Source organism: Anastrepha obliqua, chromosome 4 (genome assembly GCF_027943255.1).
Source record: "Anastrepha obliqua isolate idAnaObli1 chromosome 4, idAnaObli1_1.0, whole genome shotgun sequence".
Lineage (NCBI taxonomy): Eukaryota > Metazoa > Arthropoda > Insecta > Diptera > Tephritidae > Anastrepha > Anastrepha obliqua.
In genome coordinates this window covers 28,179,859-28,202,757 of record NC_072895.1, presented here as the reverse complement: position 1 = coordinate 28,202,757, position 22,899 = coordinate 28,179,859, and the positions used below count along the sequence as shown (strand labels likewise).

The 22,899-nt window shown below is 38.6% G+C and overlaps 1 protein-coding gene across 1 annotated transcript in view; it reads left to right on the top strand.

The window, feature by feature from the left end:
• Window positions 1-22,899, top strand: part of LOC129245048 (plectin) — a 76,234-nt gene that overhangs the window by 44,656 nt on the left and 8,679 nt on the right. Inside the window, exons 8-13 of the mRNA XM_054883011.1 lie at window positions 10,573-10,755; window positions 13,523-13,843; window positions 19,653-19,841; window positions 20,273-21,985; window positions 22,067-22,297; window positions 22,400-22,842. Coding sequence (XP_054738986.1) covers window positions 10,573-10,755; window positions 13,523-13,843; window positions 19,653-19,841; window positions 20,273-21,985; window positions 22,067-22,297; window positions 22,400-22,842 — 3,080 coding nt within the window. The remainder of the gene's footprint in view (window positions 1-10,572; window positions 10,756-13,522; window positions 13,844-19,652; window positions 19,842-20,272; window positions 21,986-22,066; window positions 22,298-22,399; window positions 22,843-22,899) is intronic.

Genomic DNA, 22,899 nt, shown 5'->3' with positions numbered 1-22,899 from the left:
GTAATTTAGTTCCATGAAAAAATTGTCATTGATTTTCTAAAAAAAATTCCGCAATTACTTAGTTGCCAACCCAATATATTCGTAACTATCATTTCAATCGCATTCAAAACTTGCACATTTCAACTAACAGTACACATATTTTGCGCAAAATTAATAGAAAGTATTTACATACGTACCTCCATATACACCACAGGAAAAAATGATAAGACCAATGTTAATATATTTAAAATAAATAAATCGAAATTAAAATTTGAAAAGGTCAAACCAAGAAGCACCAGGAGATTTGGTGGCACCTAAGACACTCAGGCTAAAAAGCCCATTGTATTTAAAGCGCTGGAAAGAGGGTAGATATTCAAGGAGGGAAGGAGAAAAATATCAGAGAAAGTGATAGGAAAGAATAGAGACAGAGATAGAGATAGTTAGTATTGTGAGAATTTTCCAGATTATTTGGCAAATCTGTAGATATCCTCCAGTTTTAGAGAACGAATATTACTCATTCTCATTCTTTTCACAAAACACTTTGCAGTTCTGCAACGTTCTAGAGCGGACCATTGCTTTTTATGTAAATTGCAGGTAAATTCCGTAATCGCTGAACCAATTTATGATTCCTGCAGAACTGTTCCCGATTATTGGCTCTAGTCCCTGTCGGGGGAACTGCTGATCCACAGTTGGCCAATTCATCAGCAATTTCGTTTTCCAGAATTAAGCTTATTCTTACATTCTTGAACAATCTTTGAGGCTTGCTTTGCATTTTCCAGGGCCTTCAGTGCAACCTGACTATCAATAAAGACTCCAATCTGCTTCCTGCTCCATTCACCTCTTAATTCTCCGTTCTGCTACTTTGAGAATGGCAAAAATTTCCGACTAGGAAACCAGTTGCCATTCCTCCCATAGCAATGGCTTATAACTATCGTTTAAGTTTTGGGCTGGGGAACAAGTTCGTAGCGTTTTTAACGAAGACTTTTACTTAGACAAAAACCAATAACTATATCAATAAGTTAATCAATGATATATTCGCCATTGCTGCTTACAACCTCTTTCCACCTCCCAACCAGTTTGTTGATGCCATTCTGCCGAAAATCGACTGGTCTGGTGTCAAAGAAGTTGTTGAGCCAGTTTTTAAATGCGCGGACCCCTTTGTTCTCTGAGTTGTCGCCCTTCATATGGTTTGACAGGGAACGGAAAATATGGTAACCAGTCGACGGATGCTGAAGGACTTCCCATTCAAGCTCTTGGAGAGCGGCTTTGACGACTTGTGTAACATGAGGCCTGGCGTTGCCGTGAAGAAGTATGGTTTGACCATGTTAATCAGGTATTTTCAGTCGAATAGCCGAATAGCCTCATTCATGCGATGTAGCTGGGCAAAGTAGAGCTCCTTGTTGACCGTGGCATTCTTTTCGAGCATTTCACAGTGCACCATGCCCTCCCAGTCCCACCAAACACACATGATAATCTTCTTTGAATGAAGATCCGACTTGACTCTCGGCTTTGGTGTATCTCCTGGAGCCACCCACTCCTTTCTCTGCTTCAAATTGATGTATAGGCTCCATTTCTCATCTCCCGTGGCGATTCGGTACAAAAAGCGTTGTTTATGACCGCATGTTGCTCGATCGCGGGCGAGATGCTGAGAAGCAATTTGAAGGCGACTTTCCTCGTTTTTTTCGTTGAGCTCGTGAGGCACCAAGGCTCCCAATTTTTTGGTTAATCCCACTGAATGAAGGTGATTGAGAATCGCTTTATGATCGCAGTTCATCTTTTCCGCCAATTCGCGACTGGTTTTGCATCTGTTCTCCTTCAAAGGTGATTTGAGGCGTTTTTCATCGAATTCAGAAAGCCTTCCGCCTTCCAGGATGTGTCAACGACGTCAAAGTCGCCATTTTTGAACATTGCAAACCATTTCCGTGCTGTAGACTCACCTGTGACACCTTTTCCATACACGTCGCCAATGTCCTGGGCTACTTCGGCAGCTTTTTGACCTCGATGAAAAGCAAATGTATCGAATATGTTGATTTTTGCCTCCTGAGCTTGCCATTTATAAGCCTCAAAATTAATAAAAAATTAAATGACTCAAAAAAACTGTTAACATAGTTTTGTAGAGCAACAAGAGTTCTATAGAATGAATGCTTTCACCTTGTCAAACAGCAAACAAATAAAGGAAAACATGAAACTGCTGCGAACTTATTCCCAACTCAGCACCATCCGGCTCCAGCAGCTTTTTCATTCGTGCACCCATCGAGCTTTGGCATCTTAGTAAACTCTTTCCGAATCTTTAAAACCTTTGATCACAGAATCAAATATCCGCCACTCGTCGGATCTAGCAGCAACTACTCGGTATATCTCTTTGAGACACAAAAACAAAATATTAACGGAAACATATCAAAAACACCACTAATAGTGGGCACACAAACATATAAAAATATTTAAATCCATACAAATTTACATTTTTACTCCCACTTACTCGTAGGGACAAATAAAACCTAAAAGGTGGTTAAGTTTCAAGGGCCGGTGTTGGTTTTGAATAAAATAAATTTTTTTTAAGAAATTATTGTCATTTCTCTTAATTTTGATAATATTGGTAAAGCTCAATTACGCATGGAACAAAATATCAGCCAAATAGCCGCCACCGCCTCGGCGGCACACCTCCATCCGATGGTCCAAATTTTCGATGACACTGAGGCATTATTGAGGTTCTGTCCCGTTAATGTGCCGAATTATCTCATCCTTTAGCTCTTGAATTGTTGCTAGCTTATCGACGTACACCTTTTCTTTCAAATAACTCCAAAAAAAGAGGTCCAACGGTATCGTAAACGTTTAGGTGTGGTTCACATTCAACATCGGCCCTTGAAATTTAACCACCCTTTACATATCAATGCACTTTAGGCGCCACTATATCAATCAGCGCTCGTAACAAAAACAAAATTTATAAAATAAAAATAGAAATTTGTATATTAAAATTTCACAAAAGTCAAAAAAGCGCAGCTCTTTGCACCAAAAACCCCAATAACTATAGAAAAACTTAAAAAAAAAAATAAAAAACCAAAAATTCAGTTTCATTTAAAGGCGAAAACATTAGTTCATTATAAATCGATCACACATATACATGCACACATGCACACATGCACACATGCACACACGCACACTAACACACCGTCATTTTTATAGTTAAAATATTTAATTAAAATAAAATATAAATATGTGTCAACTATTGCTCTAGTACTACCTACTATTGCTATTGCTATTGCTACTACTACTACTACTAAATAACTACTAAATACTACTACTGCCTACTACTATTTATGTAAACTTAACTAATTCTCTCTAATGGTTATTTCCAAACAATTCAAATAACCGTGTTGTGCTTACGTTCATATTATAGGGCGATACAGATAAACGTTTTGTGAGTAATTGCTTCCAAAATCGCAAACAACAAGTATCCAAAGTTTCAAGATCCTCGTTTTGAGTATATCAAGTACATTATATACATACATACATATATATCTATACATAGAGTCTAAATACATGTCATGCGCTCGTCACTACCTGCATACACACATACATACATACATACTCGTACATGTAACATAACTACCTATTCAAAAAGCTCAATCGTCTATCGAAAACATTCGTATATTCGTACACTCGTGCATTCATGCATTCGTGCACTCGTGCATTCGTGCATTCGTATATTCGTACATTTGTATACATATTCGTATTGACATGCCATCGTGTCGTTGAAACCTCTCAGCATAAAAATTCCCACCTACATGTGTATGTATGTACATACAGCCATCCGATGTTCTCACTCAACCTATCAATGCCGCCCATACTAATTAACTTTTTCGATCAAGCATAATTTTTGCTAATTCATTTCCACATAAACATCTGACGTTTAAAAAGAAAAACTAAAAAAAATGTTTACTAATTTTTTGCTCAACTCTTGCGCATACCGATTAAGCAAATTCTCTTGCATATTTTCGTTAAATTTTTTATTCGCTGTAAAGTAACTTAATTTGCCTTAGGCGCTTTTGCTATTTGACGCTACGCTAGCAGAGCTGCTTTGTCGAGTTGTTTGTTGGTGCAGCTGGAACAATCAATTTGTGTATGTCTGTGAATCAAATAACAGCCTAGTAAAGGGTGATCAATTTAGAGGTATTGGATTTTAAATTGAAGTTCAAATATATATACCTATGAAATGAGATTTTCAGCTATTAGTCCATAGATGTCGCTAGGAGTATTTTTAAAACTTCCCAAAAGTCTTGTTGTTTTTCGTCTGTCATCTGTGAACAATATTCAGTTCATTGTTTGTTACGTTTCATACAAAAATGCATTTTTGTCGCTCTTAAAAATGTCGAATTTCGTGCCTTCAAACTGCGATTTGCGGACATCGTGAAACCATTTGTGAAAAGCTGCTCTCCCGGTTCAAAAGGAAGTCTTTTTTGCATCGAATCGTTACGGATGATGAAAAATGGGTGTATTTCTCCAATACGAAGCGTAAACGATCGTATGATCCGCCCGGCCACTAGCCAAAAACAACGGCCAAACCAATGTTGTATGTTTTCTGAGATCAGCGTGGTATGATATGGTACGAGCTTGTTGACGAAACAGTTGACGGTGCACGCTACCAACGACAATTGGCCGATTTGAACAGCGCTATACACCTAAAACGCCCAGAATATGCCGATAGGCGTCACAACGTAATTTTTCTTGATGACAATGCACCGCCACATCGAACAAGAGCAACCCGGGAATTGGTGGAAACGTACGATTGGGAACCGCTGGTGCATGTGGCTTACTCACCAGACTTGGCGCCTTCCACTTGTCATTTGTTTGCATCGATGGGAAACGCACTTTCCGAGCAGCGCTTCAATTCTCACGAAGAAGCCAAAAAATTGCTCGATGAGTGGTTTACGGCCAAAGACGGCCAAGTTTTTTGGCGCGGAATCCACAAATTGCCTGAGAGATGGGGAAAATGTGTCGCTAGCGATGGCTATTATTTTGAAGATTAAATTTGTAATAATTTTTTGTTAATGAACCTTTGAAAATGAAAAAGAACAACGAAATTTCAAATTGATTGTGTAGAACCGTCCATGACATTTATTTTTTAAAGTCAATCTCTTTCAAATGTTGGCCGTAACTGCGCCGTAATTCGGTTATGCGTAAACACCAACTTTGAATAACTCACTGGAAGACTTCGGTAAGTATTTCGTCAATAACTTTAGTGATGCTGGGCTTGAATGGCGCAATCGAAGCTGGTTTATCCACAAAGCATTTGGATTTTACATACGCGCCACAAATAAAAGTCCAAAGGTGTGATAACACACGATCTTGGTGGCTAATCGGCCAATCCACTGATCCGAGACGGCAGATAATTTGCTCACCCTAACGACGACGCAGTAAATCCATCATTTCAGGGACTGCATGTCAAGTAGCGTTGTCTTGTTGGAAACAAATGTTGTGGAGATCTTCTTCTTCTTAATTGGCGCCATAACTGCTTACGCGATTTTGGTCGAGTTTAACAAAGCGCGCCAGTCGTTTCTTTATCTCACTAACCGGCGCCAAAGGAGGCCTTCCTCTTCGTCAGCTACCACCACCTGGTGCCGCATCGAATACTTTCAGAGCCGGATCGTTTGTATCCATTCGGACGACATGATCCAGCCAACGTAGCCACTGGATCTTTATTCGCTGCGCTATGTCTATGTCGTCGTAAAGCGCATACAGCTCATCCTTTCATCGTTTTAGAGACCACAGGCTTCAATTTACGGCGTCTAACATCAAAAAGTCGTTCATCATGACGCGACAGCGTTCGTCGTTCACTGTTGCATTGGCGTCAGCCTCGTCTTTGAAGAAATATGAGCCGATGGATCCCTCACCCCTTAGGCCGCACCAAACGATTGTTTTCAATGGATGCATTGGCTGTTCATGAATGACATCGGGTTACTCTTCAGTTCAAATACGGCAATTTTGTTTATTGAAGTAGACTAAAGTGGACCACATCGCTGGACGGTTATGTACACCAAAAGTTGGCTTGAACGCGCGATGAACACTTTTCCCAGAGCGTCAATTTTCGTAATACGGTGCGTATCCCGAAACTTCCAAATCCTTTCGCCTGCGGAATTGGAACTGTAGTATTTTTCAAGCAGAAATTCGCAGGATAAGGGAAACTTGCAACATATTTAAAAAACATCTACAACAACTATCGGAAGCATGCAATTTTCCAGATAGTTAAACAGCTTTAGCTTAGCTATAAAGTCACCAACAACCAATTCAAACATCGTCAGACAATGCATAGAAGAACTTAATGCTTCAGCCGACAGACATCACTCTCATCTGGATACCTGGCCAGACCAAAATAAATGGAAATGAGAAAGCTGGTGAGCTGCCAAGACAGGTGTCATCCCATAACGAGTCCGAAACCGTGGAAATAGACTATCCCCAAAGTCTGCGCAAAAGGCAGATATTCTCGCTATTCCAGAAGCAGGTCGTTAACAAATGGACTAACGCGAATACTTGCAAAATAACTAAACAAACGTGGCTGAATTTTAACAAATCCAGAACTGATGAGTTGTTAAGAAAGTCATGAGAAGACATATTCAGCATTCACTAGCCTAAAGTGAAACCGTGCCAAGAAGATGGGGTGGCCGTGCAACGATAAAAGTAGAAGCTGCAATCAAGAAGAATCTAAGGAAATAGTCTTTCACCAACTGTGTGACTGCCCAAGTCTGAGTGCGCTACGACATAGAATGCTGGCCTACTCGATGCGGAATGCTCGATGGCCTACTTGAAAGACATTGCAGAAAAGCAAAAAGACGACATAAGCAGATTCGTAGTCAAATCAAGATGGTTCGACTAAAAACAGATCAGTGGTTCTAAAAGTTGTGCATCAAAATGGCATCTTTTGTGCTGATTGGGTCTGAGATGTGTCACTCAGACAACACCTCCACCGCCACTACCCGATCCAAGTGCAAGCAAATACATTGGTATGCACATAAGGGTTCCTCACTAAAACAAAAAGTTACGGTTTTTCTCCCGAAATTATTATATTTTTCGATGGATGGAACTCTGCATAAACGGCGCAAACTCCTGGGCTAAAATATCGCAGCAGAAGAGGAAGTAAAACTCAATAAAAACGGATAAATACTAAAATTTTTTGGAAATGTTGGGCTCAGAGAAAAACTATGAATCCATGAAGGGGAATGAATATTTCAGAACGCACTGCTTGATCCCCTCATAATAATAAAAATAAGAAGCAATCGTAATATTTTAAGCCATTCGCCAAAATATTTCGGAAAAATATTAAAATCTACGTGAGCTTATGTGATTTAAAAATACTGCAGCAACTGATTTCACATAAAAATTGGATATAGAAATTTTTTTTGCAAAAAATTAATTTTTGTAGCCTTTTAAATATCTCCAAAATTTGAGTTTTTTTATTAAAATTAGTTTTTAAATTTTCTTTTCGGACTCAGCCACCGATTTTACATAGAAATTGGATATAGAAAATTTTTTTGCAAAACAAAATTTTTTTTTAGCTTTTTAAATATCTCCAAAAATCGGAGTTTTTTATCAAAATTAGTTTTTAAGAATATCAAAAAATTATTTCAAAATAAAGTTATGTGAATTTTCGGGCTCTGCAATTCATTTCACATAGAAATTGAATATCGAAAATGTTTTTGCAAAAAAACAATTTTTTAACTTATTAAATATCTCCAAAGTTAGCGTTTTTTTTTTAATAAAATTAGTTTTTAAAAATATTTTTTCAAAAACACCACATGAAAAAAAGTATGTAGATTTTAGGACTCAACAACCGATTTTCCATAGGAATTGGAATTCGAAAACTTTCATATTTTTGCGAAAAAAAAAACTATTTTTTAGCTTTTAAAATATTTCAGAGAAACGAGTGTTTTTAATAAAATTAGTTTTTACAAATATTTTTGCAAAAAAACAAACCACATAGCTCAAAATTATGGGAATTTCGGGACTTCGCATTCGATTTTACATAGGAATTCGAAAATTTTCATATTTTTGCAAAAAAATATTTTTTTAACTTTGTAAATATATCTCCGAAAAAACGATTTTTTTTTTATAAAATTATTATTTTTAAATTTATTTTCGGACTCGGTAACCAATTTTACATAGTAATTGGAACTCAAAAATTTTCATATTTTTGTAAAAAAAAACTATTTATAGCCTTTTAAATATCTCGAAAACTACAGGTTTTTTAATGAAATTAGTTTTTAAAAATATTTTTTCAAAAAAATCACATAAAAAAAGTAATGTGGATTTTCGGACTCATCCTCCCATAGAAATTTGAATTTGAAAACTTTCATATTTTTGAAAAAAAAAAAACTATTTTTAGCCTCCAATCCTAGAGTTTTTTTTAAATAAAACTAGTTTTTAAAAATATTTTTTCAAAAAAATCACATGAAAAAATGGTATTTGGATTTTCGGAGTCTGCAATCGAGTTTACATAGGAACTGAAATTCGAAAATTTTCATATTGTTGCGAAACAAAAAATATTTCTTAGCTTTTTGAATATCTCCAAAAATCTAGTTTTTTTTTAAATTAGTTTTAAAAATATCAAAAAATCATTTCAAAATAAAGTTATGTGGATTTTCGGACTCTGCAACTAATTTCACATAGAAATTGAATACCGAAAATTTTTGTGCAAAAAAAACAATTTCTTTATTTTATTAAATATCTCCAAAATTAGCGTTTTTTTTAATAAAATTAGTTTTTAAAAATACTTTTTCAAAAAAATCTCATAAAAAAAATAATCCATCCAAATAATCGGACTCAGCAACCGATTTTACATAGGAATTGGAATTCGAAAATTTTCATATATCTGCGAAAAAAAAATGTTTAGGTTTTAAAATATCTCTCAAAGAAACGAGTTTTTTAATAAACTTGGTTTTTAAAAATATTTTTTCAAAAAAAAAAACAAAGCACATAGTTCAAAATTATGGGAATTTCGAAACTCTGCATTCGATTTCATATAGGCACTCGAAAATTTCCATATTTTTGCAAAAAAAGTATTTGTTTAGCTTTGTAAATATCTCCAAAAATTGAAGTTTTCTTAATAAAATTAGTTTCTAAATTTTTTTTTCGGGCTCGGCAACCGAGTTTACAGGAATGGGAATTCGAAAACTTTCATATTTTTGTAAAAAAAACTATTTGTAGCCTTTTAAATATCTCCAATCCTAGAGTTTTTTTTAAATAAAACTAGTTTTTAAAAATATTTTTTCAAAAAAATCACATGAAAAATAATTATATGGATTTTCGGAGTCTGCAATCGAGTTTACATAGAACTCTGAAATTCGAAAATTTTCACATTCTTGCGAAAAAAAAAATATTTCTTAGCTGTTTAAATATCTCCAAAAATCTAGTTTTTTGTTTTTAATTAGTTCTTAAAAATATTTTTTCAAAAAAATCACATCAAAAAAAGTTATGTAGATTTTCGGACTCAGCAACCGATTTTGCATAGGAATTGGAATTCGAAAATTTTCATTTTTGGCAAACAAAAAAATTTTTTTAGCTTTGTAAATATCTGGAAAACATTTCATTTTAAAAATGCGTATGATTGAAAGAATTTATTACCTTTAATTTAATGTATCACTTCTTTTGCTCATTTAACGGACGCTCCAATTGTTGAAAATTTGTTGGATCAACTTTTTTTTCGTTAATACAAAATTATTCTTTGGTGATATCTCGAAAGCCACATCACAAAAAAGGCTGAGAATCTTCGAACTTAGTGGCTGTTTTAGTTCGATAAATTGGATGATCTGGTTCTTGGGTTGTTTTTTTCTGTTTTTTTTTTGCTGTCCAGAAAGTGTCGAATTGATTGTTCCAGTGCAAACGAAACTCTTGGGAACTACTTAATTAATTAATTAAATCGATAAATAAAAAGTTGTATGGATCATGTTTTTTTAGCTTGGATAATCTGTTGTAAATGTTGTGTTTATTTGAAGCAAATCATCGCCCTCATGTAATAAGAAAATCGTGCATACACTAAAATTACAAAAAAAAAAAAACAAACAAAAAAAATAAAATAGAAAAAATCTTCATGATTTCATGTTGAAATTTCATGTGCATTCATGTTCTTATTCTTATCGCTTTTCAACTGTACTCGTGCATAACTCCACCCAATCGCTAGCAGAAAAATCAAAGCAATGAATAACACGCACGCGCACCTCTGTACATATCGCCAAAAAAAAGTCAAATGATTGCATAAACCGCTCGTTTCTATGTCATTGCATTGCTCGTGCTCGTTCCACTCTCACTCTCACTCTAACTGTCACCAAATACTTGTTTGGCTCTTTCCACTTTCTGTGTTCCATACTCGTGCATACATACTTACATACATAAGTCACCCAAACAAATGTTCGTTACTTTGTTAAAGACTTTTCCATTTCAATTTGTTATTCGTTTTTTTTTTTGCATTTTAGTAAGTAAATTCTTGTAGTTGTTTAAAAAATCCTTTTGTGCAAATGCCATGAAGCAAAAGTTTCGATTCAAAAGATTTAATATATTCCATTTTTTTCCTTTTCCTCTTCCCCCACTTTCTCCGCATTTCAGTCGGATGCAGAACGTGCTCGTGAAGAGGCGACAGCGTTGCAGGAGAAGCTCGAGAAGAGTCAAGGCGAAGTGTATCGACTCAAGGCGAAGCTCGAGAATGCACAAGGTGAACAGGAGAGTTTGCGTCAAGAACTGGAGAAGGCGCAGAGCGGCGTTTCACGCATACATGCCGATCGTGACCGGGTAAGTTTCGAATAGAATAGTCTCAATGTACAGTCAACCAGAAGAGAGTTCATCCAAGCAAATACTTTAACATATTTAGGTGGATAAATTATAAAATATTTATTTCTTAACAAAAGAATTTACAATAGCAAAGCTAGCCATCATAGCCATCTCCAAGCTGGTTGAAAAGAACTCCCATTAACCAATCCTAATCGGGTGAAGGTGAACTTTACACTTAATTGCTCTTTACTGCTAACTGCTCTGTTCGCTCTCACAGCAGTCGACCCCCACTTGCATAGCAACTGCGAGCAAGCGTATGATCTTTTCTGTTAACTGCACTGGCTCTCCCAGCAGCCGACCGGCACTTGCATAGCAACTGCGAGCGATGCTTTAGAGTCGTATGTGTATGATGTTCGCTAATTGGACAGCAGAGAATATGTTCGTTTACGTATGTAGGTGACCAACAGTTATTTCTGATTAACTTATATAAAAGCTGATCAATTTATAGATGATTGGATTTTAAATTGAACTAAAACAATTAAAGATTATAATTTATTGAGCAATCTTTATTATTTTTGTGTAAAACCATTCATGACATTTATTTTTTTTAAAGATAATCCCTTTTAAATGTTAACTGCAACTTTGTGCTCCAATACTTCAATCGAAGTTGGTTTCACCACAAAGCATTTAGACTTTACACACCTCCACAAATAAAAGTCCAAAGGTCTGAAATCACACGATCTTGGTGGATAATCAGCCAATCCAGTGGTGCAAGATGACAGATAAATTGCTTACCGCAACGACGACGCAGTAAATCCATCGTTTGACGGGCTGCATGTCAAGTAGCGTCATCTTGTTGGAACCAAATGTTGTAGAGATCACGGACTTCCGGCATCTGACATCAAAAAGTCGTTTATCATGGCGCGATATCGTTCGCTGTTCGTTTTTACATTGGCGCCAGACTCGTCTTTGAAGAAATATGGGTCGATAGATCCCTCAGCCCATAGGCCGAGCCAAACGGTTATTTTAAATGGATGCAATGGCTACTCTTGAATGGCTTCGAGTTCCTCTTCAGCACAAATACGGCAATTTTGCTTATTGATGTAACTATTAAGCGAAAAATATGCCTTCCATCATGAAATGTCAATGACTACTGAAAGAAATTATATATCCAATTTGACAGTAGTCACGCGTGTTCTCTCAAAAAACCCCTATTGGAAAAGTACCTCCAATCTGATCACCCTTATAATGACTCTAAGAACCGATGGTGAATAAAAGTCGCCCATTCACCATCGGTTCTTAAAGTCGCACATTTTCAAAAGCAAATTCTTTTTCTTCCCCTTGATTGGCGTTTAAGCGATTTTGGCCGAGTTTAACAAAGCGCGTCAGTCGTTTCCCTCTCGTACTAACCGGCGCCAGTTGATCTTTCCAACGTAGAGAAAGACGTCCTCTTCTTGTAGGCAAGACAGATTCCTCGTTGGACTTCAAGGCTGCCACTGTTATCAGTCTTAATGCTGGTTCCTATGTAAAAAAATCTGCCTGAGGGATTAAGTTCTGTGGCTTATACGATCCTTTCTAACGTCAGGTTAAAGAAGTCACACGGCAGCGAGTCACCTTGTCTGAAACCTCGCTCGGAAAAGTTCTTCCCAATTCCGACGGCGCTACTTGTATTGAGCAGCGCCATTGTGCATACCCGATTAGTTTTACGGGGGTGTCGTATGTCAGCTTTGAAATCGACGAAAAGATGGTTTGTGTAGATTCTCCTTTCATGAATATTTTCCAAGACTTAGCGTATTGTGAATATCTGGTCGATGATTTACTTTCTATGTTCAAAGCCACACTGATAAGGTCCAATCAGTTGGTTGACGGGGGGCTTCACCTTTCACGCAATACGCTCGCTGGAACCTTATAGGCGATATTTAAAAGACTAATCCCACGACAATTGGCACAGATTGCAGAATTACCCTTCTTATGGATTGGGCTGGACACACTTAAATTCCAATCGGCAGACATGCTTTCATCCGACCACATTTTGCATAGGAGCTGATGCATGCACCTTACCAGTTCCTCGCTGTCACGCTTGAATAGCTCAGTCGGCAGTGCGTCGTCTCCTGCGGCTTTGTTACCATTTAGTTGCATTATCGCAATCTAACCTGGACGTGGTCGACAGTAGCTGCCAATGTTTGACAAGCTCGAGAATTATTCCATCCATAATTTAAGTACGTTCTGGATGTCAGTCACCAGATCGGCGTCTTTGTTCTTACAGGAAAACGCCACGGTTTGGAAACGTTATAAGCCGCCGAACTTACTGGTAGAATTTTCGGGCATTGTTTTTACTGGCCAGCATCTCAAGCTCCTCGCGCTCACATATTCCGGTCTCTCGTTTCTTCTTTGTGACAATACGTCGCTCTTCCTTTGTTGTTGTTCTTCCTGTTGTAGCGGCATAAACATTCTCCATCATTTACGGGAAATGCTGCTAAAGTGCCAGTCCTTGGTCGAATATAAATTCGGCTCGTTCCGGTTACGTAGAACCGACTGTCGTGGCAACGTCTCTCTTCCTTTCTTCTTTCGATCCCACATGGCTCGCATTGCGCCTAATCCCAGTACGGCTCTATAGGCGGCATTCCGTTTTTTCGCGGCAGCTTGACATTCCTCATCATACCAGCCTTTATTTATCACTCTTAAATATCTCAAATATTTCTTTACTCACCACGCATTCTTTTATCGCAACCAATTCATTTAATAATCAAACAAAATCACTCACTTTCAACCGCTCCGCCCCCAACAGGCCTTCTCGGAAGTGGAGAAGATGAAGGAGGAAATGGAACGCACGCAGGCCACACTGGGCAAGGCACAACTGCAACAAGAGAAGCTGCAGAATTCATTGGATAAAGCTCAGAATGAGGTCGATCACTTGCAGGAGAAACTCGACAAATCGGTCGCTGAAAACCGCCGTTTGGTGCTCGAAAAGGAGAAGCTCACCTACGACTACGACAACTTGCAGTCGCAGCTGGACAAGGCGCTGGGACAGGCGGCGCGCATGCAAAAGGAACGCGAAACACTCACACTCGACACGGATCGCATACGCGAGAAGTTGGAGAAGACGCAGGTATGTACCGCTAGCCGCCACACACACACACACACGCATTTACTTAGTCATTGTATGTACATAACTACTTACATAACAAATTTGGAAGCTGTACTAATCAAAAATAGAGTATTTGTTATGTACCATCTATGAATATAACTCTACTAATAATACGTTACTAAAACGGCTATGTATGTGTATTAGGGTGGTCCAAAAATGCATGGGAAAAAATTTATATTAAAATTTTTATGCTGCCGCCCCCCATAATGGTAAAGAATGAAAAATAAAAAGACCCGTATTTTTTTTTTTTTAATCAGACCATATTTAATGGTGCCGCCGGGGCTTTGAAATATCCCATGTATTTTGCATGGGAAAAAAATACTTTTTCGTAGATTTCATGTAAAAACCTGGAAAATGAATATATTTTAACCGGATAACTCAGTTTCTCTTCATAATTGATCAGGGAATAACAACCAATTATGAAATACTTAATTTTTTTGTATTAACTATTTTTTATAGAACCCCAAAAAGCTCCCATAAAACGAAAATCTAAGAAAAAATCGAAAAACAATATTTTATATTACTTTTATGAAAATAGTTAATACAAAAAAAATTAATTATTTCATAATTGGTTGTTATTCCCTGATCAATTATGAAGAGAAACTGAGTTATCCGGTTAAAATTTATTCATTTTCCAGGTTTTTACATGAAATCTACGAAAAAGTATTTTTTTCCCATGCAAAATACATGGGATATTTCAAAGCCCCGGCGGCACCATTAAATATGGTCTGATTAAAAAAAAAAAAAAATACGGGTCTTTTTATTTTTCATTCTTTACTATTTTGGGGGGCGGCAGCATACAAATTTTTTTTGGACCACCCTAATGTGTATGTAGTATGTACTTACTTACACAGTATGTTCAATAAATAACATAACTTTTCAGATGTAGAATAAAACACGTATCGTACTGTGTTTGAAAGTTATTTTTTTTTTCAAAATAGTCACCATTTAACTCGATACAACGTTCAGAACGATCAACCAATTTCTGCATGGACTTTTTTATGTCATCTAAGGGAAGGTTCTTTAACACCTGTGTCACGGCTGCTTGAATGGCTGGAACATCATCATAAAACGCACCTTTCATGGCAGTTTTCAATTTAGGGAACAGAAAATAGTCGCATGGTGATAGATCAGGAGAATACGGAGGGTGGTCGATGACACAAATATGTTTTTGCATCAAAAATTCACGAACATTTTTGGTTTTGTGAGGTGGTGCATTATCATGCAATAAAAACAGATGTTTCCCCTCTGGACTTTCAGGTCTTACACGAACAATTCTTGACCACAAACGATGTAAAACTTGTAAATAGTATTCTCCATTAATAGTTTGACCTTCTGCAACAAATTCCTTGTGTACAATACTACTGTGGGCAAAAAGTAAGGTGAATTTATTTGTCAAACTTCGCGGGATTGAAATTTCGCTCTAGTTATTTTTTTCATGAGTTGGCAGCACTGTTAATAACATTTGGGCCAACTTTCATGTGAATGTCATTATCAGTAATATATTTACGCTTGTGTTTACCAAACGACCAAGAGTGCATTTTTCGATTTTTACAATGTCTGATTTGATTGAGCAGAGAAGTGCCATCAAATTTTGTTTGCGGAATGAAATTTCGGCTGCGGAAAAGTTTAGCATGTTGCAGAAGGCATTTGGTGATTCGACCATGTCGCAGAAAAATGTTTATAAGTGGTACAAAGACTTCAAAGAGGGTCGAGAACGTGTTGATGACTTGGAGCGCTCCGGACAACCATCGACGTCAACAGATGACCAACACGTCAATAAAGTGAAGGAGTTAGTGCTCAAAAATCGTCGGTTGACTGTTAAAGACCTTACTGATATGATCGGAATATCAGAAGGATCTGTGAAAACCATTTTGAAAGACCATTTGGGCCTACGAAAAGTCAAATCTCGTTTGGTACCGAAAACTCTCAATTTCTTGGAAAAAAGTCGTTGCGTTGTTGTATGTGAAACAATGCTTTCAGACTATCAGGACAAGCTCAAATGCATCATTACGGGAGATGAGACTTGGATTTATGCTTACGACCCTGAAACAACCGACCAATCAAGCGAATATCGTCCTAAAGGCGAGGCCAGACCGAAAAGAGCACGTCAAAGTCGTTCAAAAATAAAGGTCATGATGACAGTTTTTTCGATTTTCGTGGTGTGGCGCACTATGAATTCCTTCCACCTGGCCGAACTGTTAATAAGGAATATTATTTGAGCGTTATGCGTCGTTTACGTGAAGCAATTCGTCTAAAAAGACCAGAATTATGGGCCAACAACTCTTGGTTTTTGCATCACGATAATGCACCGTCTCACACTGCACTCGTTCTTCGTGACCATTTCGCCTAAAATTCCACGCATATCGTTCTGCAAGCACCGTATTCGCCTGACTTGGCTCCGTGTGACTTCTGGCTATTCCCCCGAGGAACGCGTTTCGAGTCGATTGAGGAGATAAAAGCTGAATCGAAGAAGGTGCTGATGGCTATACCGGAAATGGACTATTTGGCATGTTTCGGGGTTTAGAAAAATCGTTGGCATATGTGTATTTCATCGAGAGAGGATTATTTTGAAGGGGCTGAAATTGATTTACAAGAATAAGTAAAGATTTTACAACCAAATTCACCTTAGTTTTTGCCCACAGAGTACCCTTGGAATCGTAGAACGTGATCAACATTGTTTTGATGCTTGACTTCTGAAAACGCAATGTCTTTGCTTTTGGCTCCCCTTTCGTCTACCATTCTGCAGATTGACGCTTAGTTTCAGGGTCATATTTGAAGCACCATGTTTCGTCGCCAGTTATGAGCGAATCAAGAAAATCTGGATCGTTTTCAGCTGTTGAAATGATGTCTTTACAATGCTCTAAACGAGCGATTTTTTTCTCTTCATTTAATTGGTGTGGAAGTGGAAAGCGTGCACAAACCTTTGTTTTACCGAAATCGTCAGTTAAAATGTTCCAAATAGTGCGAGTAGATGAATTTAATTCTTCAGCCAACATTCTTACAGTGAAATTTCCGTCAACAGCAATGATTTCGCGGACTTTTTCCACCAATTCAGCACGATTACTTGCTTCTGGACGACCAGGTCTTTCATCATCATTCAAATCTTCACGACCATTTTTAAATCGTTTAAACTAATTACAGTAGACCCTGGATTATCCGTCTCTCTGTTATCCGTCACCTCTGTTAACCGTCACCGTTTTAAGATTTTCCACAATACATATTGCAATAATAGTCATGAAACAGTCGAAATCATGTTGGAACAAAACTCCTCGCGCAATACTTTTGTTTTTCACTTTATTAATTGATTCTCTTTTGTTTTCGTTCGCTCGATAGAAATGCATGTAAACGCAGCAGAGCAAAGTAACGGTTATTTTGTCCATTCTACCCAAAACAAATTCTTGGAATTATTTTTCGATGTGACATTCAGTACAATGAGATTTTCAGTTTGATTTGAATTTTATGATGAGCAGACATTTAAAATGGAGCCTTCAACAACAAAAAAAATACCGAAGCGTAAACGAGTAGTGGTCACTATTGAAACGAAATTAAAAATGATTGAGGAAATAGAAAAAGGTTCAACAATTATTTCATTAAGTGAAAAATATGATATTCCACGCACGACGATTCAAGATTTTAAAAAAGATGCCACTCAAATCAAACAATATGCTGCGTCGATGGAATCTTTGGGAGGTCGGTCAAAAAAACGCAAAACGATAAAAAAGGCATTAAATGAAAAAGTCGATGAAGCATTATTCTTGTGGTTTAATCAAATTCGGAGCAAAGGCGTTCCATTATCTGGTCAAATATTGAAAGAAAAGGCATTATTTTTTAATGAAAAACTAGGAGGTTCGAAGGATTTCAAAGCTAGCTCAGGTTGGTTGTATGGCTGGCAAAATCAACATGGCGTGAAGGAAGTTTCGATACAAAGTGAAAAGATGAGCTCCATATGTGCCAACGAAATCGAAAAATGCACAAAAAATTTCAAAATTTTCGTCGAAAATCATGGTTTTACCCCAGTTTTCAATGCTGATGAAACGGGTCTGAACTATAAAGCACTCCCAAAAAAGACACTCGATTTTTGTATGAATAGCTATGCGCCTAGATGGAAAATGCAAAAGCAACGAATAACATTGATGGTTAGTGCAAATTCAAGTGGTTATAGGCTCCCATTAGTTGTAGTTCATCCGTCTAAACGTCCACGTTGTTACATAAAATCAAACATGAATGCTCTTCCTGTGGCTTATTATGCTCAAAAGAATGCTTGGATGGATCAAACGATTTTTCGCGACTGGTTCATGAACAGTTTTGTTCCAAATGTTCGAAATTATTGAATGTCGGAAGGATTATCACAGCAAGCAGTTTTGGTTCTGGATAATGCCTCATCACATCCAGTTGAAGATTTAAAAAGTGATGATGGTAATATTTTTTGTTATTTCCTGCCACCGAATTCAACTGCAGTTCTACAACCCATGGATCAATCAGTAATTGAAACTTTAAAGCGTCGATATCGGAAAAAAATTATTCAGGACCTCGTTTCGCAAGAGAATATTGAGTTGGCAGATTATTGGAAGAATTACAACATTAAAAACGCAATTGATAATGTAGCTGATTCATGGTCTGAGCTATCGTCGACAACATTGGAAAAATGTTGGAACAAACTATGGCCAAATACAGAATCGCCTTCGAATAACAGTGACGATGCCTCACAGGCTAATGTTGTGACTAGTACATCTTCGGCTTTGCCATTGGAAAATAGTGAAACGATCAGTGAATTGTTGAATTGTGACGAAAATGATTGTGGTTATGAGCTTTTGACTGACGAACAAATAATTAATGAAGTGAATGATGAAGAAGAAAATAATGATGATTACGATGGAACAGATAACAATAATGAAAATGGTCACAATCCTCCTGCTTCATTTCTAAGACAAGAAGCCAAAATTGCTGCATCAAATTTAGAGAAATTTATCGCCTGGTATGAAATGCAAGATGAAGCCGGCTTGGCTGACACGATTCGTTTGCGCCAATTTCTTCTTTTCGCAAAGAATAAAACTCAAGCCACTCTAAAGCAAAAGACACTAACTGAATTCTTTTCAAAAACAAACTAAACTCGTAATAAAATAATGATATAATCATGTAATGCATGTAAATTTTACCGTTTGTTCATTTCTCTCAAAATTTCAGTGTACTTTTCGATTCTGTACACAATCTAGAGGTTTGTTTCTGTTAACCGTCATTTTTGATTATCCGACATAGCTGGGTTACATTGACTGACGGATAATCCAGGGAGTACTGTATATACATTTGAACGAGCTAAACAATCATCACCATAAACTTTTTGCATCAATTCGTACGTCTCACTAAATGTTTTTCCAAGTTTAACACAGAATTTAATATTTGCTCTTTGCTCCATTGTATTTTTTCGACACAAGCACGAAACATACTGTCAATAAAAGGCGCGTAACTTTTTAATCTGTCAAACGATTTATATGAACCTTTTCAATATGATCAAAGTTTAATAAATAGCTCTACGTGTTCCATGATTTAAATAAAAAAAGTTCTGTTATTTATTGAACATACTGTGTATGTACTACAACTCTCACTTCTCTGATCTGGAGCTATGCTATAACAACTAATACTTTGTATGTATACTCGTATATGTGAATGGTGTGAGCTAAATGTTGTTATTGTGAACACTTAAGTTACATGAGAGTATATGAATATTTTATTTGTAAACTTGCTAAAAAAAAAAACAACACTAAATTAGATGCAACTAGCACGCGTGCAAAAGGAGCGGGATCAGTTCTCGGATGAGTTGGAAACACTCAAAGAGCGCTCCGAATCATCGCAAACCTTACTGATGAAGGCGGCGCGCGACAGAGAGGCCATGCAAACCGATTTGGAAGTGCTTAAGGAGCGCTACGAAAAGTCGCACGCCATACAACAGAAACTGCAGGTAATGCCATACAAACATACGCACCCACTCAATTATAGTTACACGCCAACCAGCACTTCAATGCGCACCGAACCAATCGCAATACATTTAAGTACTCACATGCAATGTCATACTTATACATATATACATACATGCATACATACATACATACGTTATGTAGGTACATATATGCGCGTTGTATGAGTTGGCTTCTAAGATGCTTTACATACTCGCTAAGTTTTCAATTCCATATTTGATTTCAAATTTTAACTTCAATTTGCATGCATTGAAGTTTCCGATTGGCTGTTTGTAAATTGTGTTCTAACCCTAGATGAGCGTGCCTATGTATTAAACATCTATGCGCCGTGCATACAACTCTTCCATTAGGCCGCCATTTGGCCGTTAGAAGCCAAAAGCTCTAATTTGCGCTATGCTCGTCTTCCTCTTTGCAGATGGAGCGTGATGATGCCGTCACTGAAGTGGAGATACTTAAAGAGAAGTTGGATAAAGCACTCTACGCTAGTCAGAAACTCATCGACGAGAAGGACACCTCGAATAAGGAGTTCGAGAAGATGCTGGAAAAATACGATCGCGCACAGAATGAGATTTATCGATTGCAGTCGCGCTGTGACACTGCCGAAGCGGATCGCGCCCGCCTGGAGGTCGAAGCGGAACGTTCTTCTTTGGCCGCGTCCAAGGCGCGCGAAGATCTGCGCAAATTGCAGGAGGAGAGTACACGTCTGCAGGAGGCCTGCGATCGTGCCGCTTTGCAATTGAGCAGAGCCAAAGAGAGTGAGGACAATGCACGTGTCGAACTTGATCATAATCGTGAACGTTTCGATAAGTTACAAACGGATTTGCGTCGTTCACAAGGCGAAAAGGAACATTTACAATCGGAGCTGGAACGTGTCACGTACGAATTGGAGCGTGCACATGCCGCACAAACCAAAGCCAGCGCCAGTGTGGAGGCCGCTAAGGAAGAAGCTGCGCATTATGCCGTTGAGTTGGAGAAGATGCGCGATCGCTATGAGAAGAGTCAGGTAGAGTTGCGTAAACTCCAGGACACCGATACATTTGGACGTGAGACCCGCCGCCTTAAGGAGGAGAATGAGCGCCTCCGTGAGAAACTTGACAAAACCCTTATGGAATTGGAGACCATACGTGGCAAGTCGCAATATGAGTCCGAATCGTTTGAGAAATATAAAGACAAGTATGAGAAAATTGAGAATGAAATACAGAATATGGAATCCAAACTGCATGAGACCACCCTACAACTTGAATTGTCCAAGGGCGAGGTTGCTAAGCTACTGGCCAATCAAGAGAAACAGCGTAGCGAATTGGAGCGGGCGCATATTGAACGCGAGAAGGCACGTGACAAGCACGAGAAACTGCTGAAGGAGGTGGAGCGATTGCGTCTGCAGCAACAGTCGGCCATCAGCCCTGGCGATTCGGTGCGCGCATCTATGTCGGCGGGCGAGCGTCAAGAGATCGATCGATTACGCGATCGTCTTGAGAAGGCGCTACAGTCGCGCGATGCCACCGAACTGGAAGCGGGCCGTCTCGCCAAGGAGTTGGAGAAGGCGCAGATGCATTTAGCCAAACAGCAGGAAGCGAACGAATCGACGCGCATCGAATTCGAACGCATGTCTGCCGAACTCGGCCGCCTGCACGATCGTCTCGAGAAGGCAGAGGCCGAGAAGGAGTCACTACGCCAATCGGGCCGCAATGGCGCAGACAAACCGCATCCACAACTCGAAAAGCACATGCAGAAATTGGAAGCCGATTGCAAGCAATTAGCCATAGAACGCGAGCAGCTGGTGCTGCAATTGGAGAAGAGTCAAGAGATATTGATGAATTTCCAAAAGGAGCTGCAAAATGCCGAAACGGAATTGCAGAAGGCGCGTGAAGAGAATCGCAAGCTACGCAACGGTCATCCAGTGGCGCCAGCAGCACCCGCAGAAATACAAGCCATGCAACAGGAAATCCAAATGTTACAGCAAAAGTTGCAAGAATCAGACAAAGCGCTGCAGGCGGCTAGTGCTGTTGCCGGCGCGAGTGGCGCCAATCGTGAGGAGGTCGAGCAGTGGCGTAAGGTGCTCGAGGTGGAGAAGAGTCGCGCCGAAATGGCCGACAAAGCCGCACAAGAAATGCATAAACGCATACAAGTAAAGAGATAATAAAATTTATGAATTGATATTTTTTCTCCCCCCCAAAAGGAGAGTTAATAACTTCACACCATTTTGCAGTTGATGGACCAACACATCAAGGAACAACACCAACAAATGCAGAAGATGCAACAACAGATAGCACAACAGCAGCAACAACAGCAGCAGCAACAACAACAAACCTCCGGTAATGCTCAAGAAGTCACGAAGGAGCTGGAGAAGGTGAAAGGGGAACTGCAAGCTGCCTGCACGGAGCGCGATCGCTTCCAGCAACAACTGGAATTGCTGGTGCAGGAGCTGGAGAAGAGCCAGGTAAGTGTAGCTGATAAGCGGGATAATTTTTAATCCATCTACATATATACATACATACATACATACATACATACATTTATACGCATTAACATGAAATTCCAGTTATCGAATCAGGAACAAGCGAAGCAACTGCAGACTGCGCAGCAGCAGGTACAACAACTGCAACAGCAAGTGCAGATGCTGCAACAACAAGTACAACAGCTGCAACAGTCAGGCAATGCCGGCGCGGCCGCCACCGATGTTCAGCGCCAACAATTGGAGCAACAACAAAAACAATTGGAAGAGGTGCGGAAACAGATCGACAACCAAGCCAAGGCTACGGAGAGCGAGCGCAAGATCATCGAAGAGCAGCGCAAGCAGATCGAGGCCAAGCGTAAGGATATCGAAGAGAAAGAGAAGAAAATGACCGATTTCGATGTGCAGTTGCGCAAGCGAAAGGAGCAAATGGATCAGCTGGAGAAATCGCTGCAGACACAGGGTGGCGGTGCGGCCGCAGCCGGTGAACTCAATAAGAAGCTCATGGACACGCAGCGACAGTTGGAAGCGTAAGTTGCATGCTCAAGTTTCTAAATAATCGCATAAAATGAATATGAAATGTAAAT